The sequence below is a fragment of the Nicotiana tabacum genome, chromosome 15, assembly GCF_000715075.1.
Source record: "Nicotiana tabacum cultivar K326 chromosome 15, ASM71507v2, whole genome shotgun sequence".
In the NCBI taxonomy this organism is placed as follows: domain Eukaryota; kingdom Viridiplantae; phylum Streptophyta; class Magnoliopsida; order Solanales; family Solanaceae; genus Nicotiana; species Nicotiana tabacum.
Window position 1 is genome coordinate 118294880 of NC_134094.1, and position 11902 is coordinate 118306781.

The 11902-nt window shown below is 34.4% G+C and overlaps 1 protein-coding gene across 1 annotated transcript; it reads left to right on the forward strand.

The window, feature by feature from the left end:
- The first annotated feature begins 5366 nt into the window (after positions 1-5366).
- On the forward strand, positions 5367-11644 carry LOC107812893 (DEAD-box ATP-dependent RNA helicase 20). The gene is made up of 10 exons (XM_016638072.2): positions 5367-5571; positions 6422-6678; positions 7832-8011; positions 8161-8322; positions 8468-8622; positions 9305-9397; positions 9589-9674; positions 9795-10021; positions 10581-10811; positions 11231-11644. The coding sequence occupies exons 1-10, from the start codon at positions 5516-5518 to the stop codon at positions 11287-11289; spliced, it is 1506 nt and encodes a 501-aa protein (XP_016493558.2). The 5' UTR covers positions 5367-5515; the 3' UTR covers positions 11290-11644.
- The last annotated feature ends 258 nt before the right edge of the window (positions 11645-11902 follow it).

Sequence of the window (11902 nt, forward strand, 5' to 3'; positions counted from 1 at the left end):
ACAATGATACAAATATATTATATTCTGTACAAATTCACTAAAACACATTGTATTTTTGTATAACTATATTTTTTTTGTATGTATTTATGTATTTCGAAGGTCTGTATCTTTTTAATATAGCTGAATACACATGTATTCATGCATAGCATAGTGTACATATATAATGCATGAATACAAGATATAAACATTGAAATACACTGAATACAAATATTGAAATAGAACAAAATATAAATATTGAATACACTTAATTTTAAAATACTGTGAAATACAGTAAAATTCACTGAATACAAATAGAAATACAGTGAATACAACTAATGAAATATACTGAATACAATGATAATAATATGTATTAAGAATAACTAAAATATTGTTAATACAAATACATTTGAATACACTAAATATAAAATAGTGAATACAGTAATTACAAACATTGAATCTACTGAATGCAACAATAAAAAATAAATATTGAAACATACTAAATACAACAGTTATATACAACTAAAAAATTATTTTAATTAATTGGGTTGATAACGAGGCGTGTTAGAATTGATTTTGTTGAGTTATATTAGGAGTGTATCACTCTAATTGATCCTATTTCTGTTATTAGACAGTTGGACATGCCAATTTTAAGGTGATTGTCGTTACTAAATATATGACGCGAATACATGTGAATACAGTCGCATATAACTGTAACCCCCTGTTTTTAGGCGACTTTTGCTACTGTATGAATACAGTAGCGCGAATACACTATCGTAATAATTAAATAGTAACTATAGAAAGTAATTATATATTTGGTAGTTATAAGAAATTAATAGCCACTAAACAATAATGGTTTCTGAAATTCCTCTTTTGCCTTACGTACTCTGCTGATTTATTCAATAAATTGGGCTCGTTGGCAACTCGTAGATATTTGAGCTTAAAAGCTATATAAATAATATCTTTAGGCTCACATTGATAAACACTTTTTCTTCCGTATAGGAATCACCGTGATTTTTGGTATCTTCCAAGTATTTCTTTTACAAATAATCAAAATGGATTAGATATGCAGGTCTTTAAAATTTTCAAAGTATGTATACACGATTTGAACTAAATAATTGATCGATTATTCATCTCGCTCGGCTCGTTGATTAAAGTTTGGAGGCTCTTCTCTCTAAAAATGATAATATTCTACTTTCATCTTTTCCAGTCTTTTATAATTTGTGTAATTTTTTTTAATTTAATACGATTATATCAAGCAATTAAACTTTAAAAGACTTATTTTTCTATGTTCTGATAAGTTTTATAATAAATCGATGTGGGTTTATATATGTGTCACAAATTGGCCTTCACTTTTAGTCCACGTTCAATTCTGAGCGGCTTAAACGGGTTATATTTTTGTGAGTTTAATTTGACACTCATAGGTCATAGCTCATTGCTAACTTGGCCAAGATAGAGCTGTCAAAATGACTTGGTCCATAAAGTCACCCCAACCAAATTTGTTACTTAAGCATGATTAGGTTAAAAATTTTCTAACCCATTTAAAAGAGAGGCTTATAGGTTCGATCTAAGTTAGTCCATCAACCTTTGAGGCTCGAATGAGGCAAGGTCGGGTTCGGCCCGTGGACCGATTTTTTAAAATTTGAATTTAAAATTAAAAAAATAAGAAGGAGTCAAAGAGACTAGTATGACTAGCACATAACACTTAACCAAATCAGTCTTTTGAGTTGAGTTGCTGGAACATAATTTCAACAAATATGCTTGAATTATATATTTTTTTTATCTCATAGTTAGAATTTGTTATTGTATTTTTGTACAATCTCAGCACTTTGTTGGCAGAACGAAATTTATTTCAGCAAAATAAAAGAATTCAGTTCACCTAAGGGGTGGGCGTCGGTTCGGTTCGATTTTGTAGAAGTTCGGTTCGATTTTTTCGGTTTGCGATTTTAATAACTAAAATCGAACCAAAGTATTTTCGGTGCGGTGCGATTTTCTTGCAGTTTGATGCGGTTATTTTCGGTTTTATTTATCGCTTTTTTATTTTTGGTTTTATTTTTCGGTGCTAGTGTGACAATATGTGCCACATCCATTTATGTGGTGTTATCCTCCATCCAATTTGTTATTGTACATTAGATTCCTAATTATTCTGTTATTCAATGAGACATTTTACTTCACTATTAACAAGTGATGCCATCTTTGTACTGAACTAGTTTTGCATTGCCCTAGTGGTATGCTAATCCATCTCTGTTTTGTGACCATTCTAACAGTTGTATTTTATCCTACGTGGTGCTGTCAAATATGGCCAATTGGAGGAGAATCTGTAACGTATGATAACGTTTTAATTCTATATCTGGATTCTAGTTTTATATGCCCCATAAATTTGGTAGCATAAGAAACGGACAGTTAAACTGAAGCTAGAAATTGAGAAAAGCTTCGTGAGTTTCCTTATCTTTTTTCTTTTCTTTTTTTTTTTAGCTAACAAAATGACTGACAAGGCAACTAACACGGGAACGAGGGCTAAGAAGGACATATCCCTTTTATGGTGAGAAACAAACACGACAAATCTGTCGAGAAAACACTAATGAACATAGAAAAATCTAAGAGGTCATTGGTAGAAGAAACTCTTAGTTTCTCCCTAAAATATTTCCTGGTTGGATTGTTTAGATACCCTTCTTTTAAAGTGACTTGATGTGAAACAATCACTTAAACTTTTAAAAGTTAGTGACCGAAAGTTGTTTTAGAAAATTTAACAAGAAGTTGACTAGTTGTTATCTGATTAGCTTTAGTTGTGTAGTTGTGTCATTTAACATATTTTTAAAGAGGGGTCTTTCGGCAATAGAACCCGTACTTAAAAAAAAAATTGTTTTTTCGGTTAACCGAAATACTAAAACCGAACACCAAATTTTAAAAAAATATAAATCGCAAACCGATCAAAATAAATCAAAATTATCAGTTCGGTCGGTATTATGCCATCCCTAGTTCACCTTGGTTTATTGGGAAGCTTCGGTTTATTTTTTCCGTTAAGCCATATTCTATATGTATGTGACTATTGGGTAGGGATATATGATTTGTATGTATCCATGGTTTGGGTTAAGGTTTCTTTTTGTGAAGTATTTTTTCCGTTATTTTGATTATGATTAGTAATTTTTTGGAATCCAACTGATAACTTAAAAGTTTTATTAACAGCTAAACCTTTATGTTTGCAAATAAAGTCGACTTTCTTAAATATTATGAAGTTTTATGTAATTTTGACGTATTATCTTGTAAAAATTTATGCTTTTGTAATTTTTGCTTACTTATACTATATTAGAATTTTATATTCAAATTTACATTAAAAAAACAATTCTTACGAAAAAAGAAACAGATGAATGGCTAGTCCGTCCTAGCTCGCGGCTCGCTTAAGGCTGAGTTAAGGTCCTTTTGAAACTGGGATCGTCCTAGCTAGGGGTGGCAAACGGGGCGGGTCTGGTTGGATATGGGCATGTCGAAAACGGATAATATAAAAAATGGATAAATTATCCGACCCGTCCCATATTTAATACGGATAGAAAAGGTGATTATCGACGGATAATATGGATATCCATATATCCATGACTTCTTGAATATGATCACTTTTGGGAGAATACCTACTCTCCCAAACTTGAGGAACCACCAATTTGAGGCTTTATAAATGTAAAAGTTAAACTCATTAGTTATCCATTGATTATCTACTTTCTAGGGTCATCTCCAACCCTTACCTCCATTTTCTCCTCCAAAATGGAATAAACTCCAAAATTGAGTAAAGTTACTCCAACCATTACTCCATTTTTTACTCCAAAAAGAATATTCCATTTTATATTCTTCTCTCTCTTTAATATTGTATTATTATCTTTTATTTAAATTTTATTTTCTTATTTCTATTAAAGAAATTCTATCTTTTTTTTTTCTTCTTTACATATTCATCACATATAATTATGGTATAAAATTATTTTATACCATAAATTTTTAAATAATATAATTTGTAATCAAATATTATAGATTATATATATTAACGGATAATTCAAATAAAAGTGAAATCATTGAGATACAAGATAATTAAATACATATTACATTATGGTAAAATTCATATTAAATGTTACATAAATATTTAACTTCCACCTCTAGTATGCTCCCATAAATGATCTATTAATGCATTACGAAGTGCAAAATGAGCATCTTTGTCCTTAATTTTTTTGTGTCGAGCTAAAATTTGTTCAAATCGGTAATTTTTATCTACTACCATTTCAACCGTTGGAGGTGAACATTCCCAATTATCTTGAATTGGTGCATTATTATGTTGTGCAGTATAATACATGTAGTTATTAATATATTATATCATGTAACACTTCTTTTATCCAAAGATGTGATGGTACTGCAACAATTGCGAAACGAAGTCAACAATTTTTACAGTCACAACCACAACAATCCTCGGCCCCATTCACTCAATACTATAATGATTTTGGTGTATCTGGAAACGACATACCTCCTTACTAAGTTATTATGCTATTTACCGTAGTTTCAATTTTTATGTATTTTAATTTAATGTATTTTTAATTTTCATGTATTTCCAATTTTAATGTATTTTTAATTGTCACTTTTCAATTTTAACAACATCTAATATTTTATATTCACGCCTTTCAATTTTAGCAACATCTAATATTTTATATTTGCATCATTCATTTTTTGAGATGATTATATATTTTTTGTACAATTATAACTTATAATAAAATTAACTTATAATTTTACATAAAAATAATAAATGCACAAAAATTAATTTATCAAAATTATAATGCCAAAGTTATGATGTAAAATTAATATTATAAAGATATTACATAAACATAATTAAGTATATATAAAGAGATAAATTAAATGGGTTAAATAATAAAAATAATAATAAAATAATGATGAATAGTAATGGAGGAAATGAATAGTGTCGCTCCATATTTGAGATAACACTATTCATTCCCATTTTGGGGGCAAAAATAGGGGAGCATTGGAGCCCCATTACGGCAAAAACTGCCCCCGTTATGGAGAAATGATGGAGGATTAGAGATGCCCTAAGTGAATAATATAGTTTTTATCAATATTTGATCAATTTTAAAAATGTTATTAACCAACTTATTTTTTAACGGATAATATGAGTGAATAACTGTTTTCTTTTAACCATTTTCCCGTTCAAATTTTTTGGCCCATAAGTCTTGGCTGCGCTGGGCTGGACGCCTGGACCCATTGTGACAGCTTACTCAAGGGACCATTTTATGGACAATTTGAAACATTGAGGACGAAATCGAGATAAATAAAAAACTGAAAGGGACCAAACTGAATGTAGATCAGTCAATAAGGACCAAAATAAAACCGACCAAAAACAGAAGCAAAGCAACAACGGCGGTGAAATCACATTTTGCATATCCCCCATTACTATTGCCTATTCTTCTTTGGCATACAAAACCACTATTTTTCTTCTAGAAGCTTCCTTTTCGATTCACTAGCCTAAAACATCCTCCTCCGACGTTGCCGGAAAATGAGTGGCTATGATAGCCGTCCGGCGGACCCTGGCTCTTACCGCGACCGTCGCAGGTAAAAACCCTAATTATGCAATCTCCGGCTATACATATAAAGTATAATATACGCACTTCATTTGGATAACTCTTATAGACTGTAATTATGGTTAGGGTTTTAGCTGCTCTGAATAAACTGTATTTAGCTGTTTATTATCTCCGGCTATACGTACAAACGCTCATATATGCGATACTTAGTTCTGTATTGACTGTAATTATGGTTAGGGTTTAGCTGCTCTGGGTAAACCGCATTTAGTTGTGCATTATCTCCGGCTATACGTGTAAATTCATGTATGCACTTCATATGCGATAGTTCTTATTGACTGTAATTATGGTGGTTTTAGCTGCTTTGAATAAAACTGTATTTAGTTTTGTATTATCTCCCGTTATACCTGTAAATAATACTATTATAGGCTTTTCATATATGATATTCTTGTTGACCCTAATTATAGTTAGGGTATGATTCCAATAAACTGTAATTAATTGTGGATTAATCGATCGAACACTACTTAAAAAGAAATACTGAGTGGAAATGACTCTACTTGCAAAGGCGGGTCCAAGATTTGAAATTTATGGGTTTGCAATGCCACTGAACCCACTGACCATTTGAGTTACTGAACCCGTAGCTTTTACTGTACATTCCCCCTGTCTTCTTGTACCCTCCCAAAGGAAAAGGGATCTTTGAGAATTGTTTCCTCATTCCTGAATCCTTCCCTACCTAGCTACCCTTGGTTGGGGTTAGGTCCCGGGAGAGACTAGACATACTCATCTATACTTTTTCTTATACGGCAGTTCTTGATGACTGTAATTATGGTCAGGGTTTTAGCTGCTTTGAATATAAATCTTTTAAATTTTGGATTATTTTGCAGTGACTCGGGCTTTGGTGGGGGCTCGAGTTATAGATCATCGTCATCGAGCAGGAAAGATTACGAGGGTAAGGATTCGCCACGGAAGGTCGATTTGGATGGATTGACTCCATTCGAGAAGAATTTCTATGTTGAATCACCGTCCATCGCGGCAATGACCGAAAGTGAGGTGGAAGAGTATAGACGACGCCGGGAGATCACTGTTGAGGGCCGTGACGTGCCCAAGCCTGTAAAGTCCTTTCATGACGTAGGATTTCCAGGTATATTAAAGCAAATAGCCCTTATAATACCACTATCCAATCTTCAACAGAAAATTAAGTGTGACATTGAGGCCATGGTTTACTTTTTGAGCTCACTACTCAGCTCGTAATGTAGCCTACTGTTTTAAATACTTCCACAGCACTTTGTAATTGCTGAAATTAATATATTATCTTTAACGGTTAAAAAACAAAAAACTTAAGTTATACTCTGTATTTTAATCAAAAAAGAAGAAAAAAATACAGTAATGGTGTGAAAAAATTCACATTCCTGTCACTTGAAAGCTTAACACAATCTGGAATGGCGGGTGTGTAATCCGTTGAAGCTGGTGAAATAAGACTGATTGCTATGCTTAAACCTTAAATTCTAAACCAAGCAGCGTCCATAATATCACTGTCCTCCACTCCCCAAAAACAGAAACATTATTGTGAGTATACTCATTTTTTTTAATGGGTAAATATGTAATATAAATATTTGCACTAAGCCAGTGCAATAGGCCTAATTACAGGTTGGGATCCTCTAATTAGAGGATATTGTTCTAATTTCTTCCAAGAGCTCAGTTTTGGTGCTACTTGGTACAATTTCCTGAATATTTAGTGTGGGATCCTCTTGGTATTGTTTGGAACTGATGAGGTACTTGTCCAAAGGTCTGTTATGCAGAACACCTGAAGTATTGTAGCAGTAGTGTACTGGCGATCGTTGTCTCTTATTACTTGTGCAGGCTTCAACTATAGATACTTGGAATTGCCCATGAATATGAACTAAATCAATTTTATAGGAGATGGAAGGATAGTGTTAATGAATAATGGAAGTCATGCATGTAAGTTTCAGTAGTATGCGTGCAAAAGTTGTGAAGATTTATCTGAACATTGTAAATCATCAATATGTTTGATTACGGAGTTATTGAGCTGTGCAGATCTAGTGAAAAGGGGTATTCACTGACTTCTAATGTTGAACTCATCAATTGATACTTTTTTCCCCATTTGATTATTGTTTCCATAATATCTTCAATTTTTCAAAGGTCTCCTGTTCTATTTGACGGGTTTTGTACACATCGATATTTCCTATTATGCATGTCACAAGCTTTTGGTTGAATGGCACTTCGTTTTTGTTCTTCTTTTCCCTCCTTTCTATGTTTCCTTGGTGCCACTACAGATTATGTCATCCAAGAAATTGAAAAGGCTGGCTTCACTGAACCTACACCTATTCAAGCTCAAGGTTGGCCTATGGCCTTGAAGGGCCGTGATCTCATTGGTATAGCAGAAACAGGGTCTGGGAAGACACTTGCTTATCTGTTGCCCGCAATTGTGCACGTTAATGCCCAGCCATTTTTAGGTATAAGTGCAGAGCAGCTCATTCACTCATGAGTACATACATCTTCATACTTGTCGAGCATTACTTTCTTCTTGTTGCATAGCGTGATTTTTGATGCAACTCTTCTTTCTCTATTTCTTTTTTTTTTTTGTTCAAATCTTATTTTCAAGCTCCTGGAGATGGTCCTATCGTCTTAGTGTTAGCCCCAACTCGTGAACTAGCTGTTCAGATTCAACAAGAAGCCACTAAATTTGGTGCATCGTCACGGATTAAGAATACCTGCATTTATGGTGGGGTTCCAAAGGGGCCCCAGGTTCGTGATCTTCAGAAAGGTAGGTGGTGATATGCTCAGCGTGACTTTACTACTGTGTCGTGATGTTGATGGATCGGGTATATCCTAGAGCTTCTTCTTCTCTCAGTTTTGTTGTATTATTTGCATTTCATAATGGAGCTAATCGATGTACTTTTATTTGATAGGTGTTGAAATTGTTATTGCCACACCTGGAAGGTTGATTGATATGCTAGAATCTAATAATACAAATTTGCGAAGGGTGACATATCTCGTGCTGGACGAGGCTGACCGCATGCTAGACATGGGTTTTGAACCTCAAATCCGCAAAATTGTTTCTCAGGTTTGCTTCTGTAATTACCTGTTGGATCCAAAATTGAGTTTCCCTTGTCTTAGTATTTTCAGTCTTCTATTTCTCTAAATTGCTAGCTGTTCTTGCTTCGCTTACTGGATTAAATTCTTGTTCCCAGCATAAATTATAAGTTCTCTTTGAATTGGATTTCTTAAGCTGTTTAAGCAACTGTGTCCTCTATAAGGTTGCTGTCTGGTTTGTTAACCAAAAAGTTTGATTCGCGAACAAGTGATTACCAACAAGGTTCTATGATTTGGCCGGGATCTTCTGCAGTTAAATTTTACTACCATTATAGTGTTTATTCCATCATATTCTTGTTCAAATCTGATGAAACAACTAGCTTTTGTCAGTGTAAAGAAGGTACTCTCTCTCAGAAGAGACAACTTTGACTTCTTGATTAAAACAAAATAGAGAACTTTGACTTTTAGCTCTTGTTACTCCCTCCAACCTTTTAGTTCTGGAGTTTGATTGATAATTTCTCACATTCAGAAGGACTAAAAATACTGAAAGAAATTTCTTCTTGTATTTTTTCTATTTATCTGGACAATACAAAGCATTCAGAGAAGAGATGTTATTCCTGTCAAGTTAATAAGTGTAATATTTATCCTCTTTCCTCCCACTTGGACATTGTTCATTCTTGGGATGTTGTTTCTATGGTTCAATGGTTCTGCAGATACGTCCAGATCGTCAAACGTTGTATTGGAGTGCCACATGGCCCAAGGAAGTTGAGCAGCTTGCAAGGCAGTTCCTTTTAAACGCATACAAAGTGAGTTTCTTTTCAAGGTTCTGATCCAGTTCCTCAGCCTATACAAAATGAGGATATTGATCACTATGTTGTGGCCCGAAATTCTTTCTATTGTCATCTAGAGGAAAAGTGAATGCACTATTTTTCTTGAATTAATAGTTTGAACGTGATTTTTACGCTCTTTTAACTATTTTCTATGAAAAATTGCTCAGGTGGTTATTGGTTCAGCTGACCTGAAAGCTAATCATGCTATTCGCCAGCATGTGGAAATTGTCTCGGAGAGCCAGAAGTATAATAAGTATGGTTAACACCCTTTACTTTTTTATTTCAAGTATTGCAGGCCTCAAAACCTTTTAACATACATTCTTCACATTTGATTAGATTCTCCCATCGAACTAAACTTGTTTTGTAAATTCAGATTAGTAAAGTTGCTGGAAGATATTATGGATGGTAGTCGGATTTTAATATTCATGGATACCAAAAAGGGGTGTGACCAAGTAACTCGGCAGCTCCGGATGGATGGTTGGCCTGCACTTTCTATTCATGGTGATAAGAGTCAGGCAGAAAGAGATTGGGTCCTTTCAGAATTCAAAGCTGGAAAGTCTCCTATAATGACAGCTACAGATGTTGCTGCTCGAGGTCTAGGTATGCCTAGCACAAGGAAACTCTATCAGCCTCTATAAATATAACCATTTAATGCTCATTGTTATACGTGTTTCTCTCTGTCTATGGCATTGTTACCGTCTATAATTGTGCAATCATATTTTCATAGATCGGCAATCTCTAATTTTTTGGCCATCTGATGCGAAGAAGATATTCAGGCTTTTTCTGTGTAGCAGCATCTTGTGGATAACACGGACAATTTTGCAGTTTTAATATATGAACAGAAATAACTCTTGTTGGCACTTGGTATTGTCTGAATGCTCCATATGTATTGTTTGCTAGTATACCCTCACATACTTTGGTACAATGAGCAAAGGCTAATATCAAAAAGATTCTCTGTGCTAGAACGGTATGGCTAGCATGATAAATTGTTCTGGAGTACAGAAAAATGGATATCACTTTAATTAGGGAGTTGAGTGCACTCCTATCTCTGAAGGCCTTTTAACATTGTCTTAGGGAGAAAGCAGTAAATTTTTACCATAACCAAGTTGGAACTACTATGAAACATTTTACAGACATTATAAAATTTGAATTGGTACAGATGTGAAGGATGTAAAATTTGTAATCAACTATGATTTTCCTGGATCGCTGGAGGACTATGTTCATCGCATTGGTAGAACGGGAAGGGCTGGTGCATCAGGGACAGCATACACCTACTTTACCGCGGCGAATGCTAGGTTCGCGAAGGACCTTATTAACATTCTTGAGGAGGCTGGACAGAAGGTCAGTCCTGAACTGGCAAAAATGGGACGTGGTGCTCCTCCCCCTCCAGGTTAGTCTATTGGCTGTATATGGAAATAAATTTGATTTTTTGTGGTTCATCATAGCAACACACTAGTAGAATCTCCTGCCAGGTGGGATTTCTGTATGTCTAGTATTTGGTTGAGGTGTCAAAAGACTAAATTCCCATGGACTGTTAACAAAATTCTGCTGCCTCTTCTTCTAAGGAAGAGATGGATACAAATATTGAACTTATTCTTAATTCCTCTCAACCCCCCCCCCCCCCACCCAAAAGAAGAGAAAAAGATGATAGTTGGCCTTATGATGTGTTTCCTGGTCAATTGACTTTCCAGTAGGATGTGTTTGCTGTTAATAACGTGATTGGCTATGAAAAGAACCATATAGTGACTGTGAACATCTCTGTGCTTTACTATCTATGCTTTCATCTTATTGATTTTCTTTTATGACTAGGTCTTGGGGGTTTTCGAGACCGTGGAAGGGGTTATGGAGGCAATAGGCAATGGAGCTAAAACAGACTGGGTATCATCGAAGGCAAATCATGCAAATGTTGCATTTCCTTTCAAAGCTAGTAATTTTGGTCAGCTGATGGAAAGCTACTCTTCTAGCAAAAACCAGGACCTTATTTATCTTGCACGTATAATATGTTTGAATTATGTCAGTAGAAGATGAAAAAGTTAACAGTCGTTATTTGATATTGTTTTCTTTTTCTTGTAACTGACAAATTCCTCCAACACACGATCGATGCACATTGATTCATCTGTAGAATAGTAATGTAGCTAAGCGTTTTAGTAATCCTGGCTAATGCCACAGGGTATGTTGCAAGATCAGTCCATAGCTATTACGAGTAATTATAGAAGTTTAACTAGCTCTAATGCTCGAGTTACTAGTCATCATCTATACTCCCAGGATGTGGTGCTTATGTTTTCCTGAGCCGAGGGTCTATTGGAAACATCTCTACCTTCACAAGGTAGGGGTAAGGTCTGCGTACACACTATCCTCTTCAGATCCGACGATGTGGGATAATACTATGTATGTTGTTCATCTATACTCCAGGATAATTAACCAGATGTATAAGCATTATGATTTTCTTATTGCATGTGCTATGCATTTTGTAGAAATCAT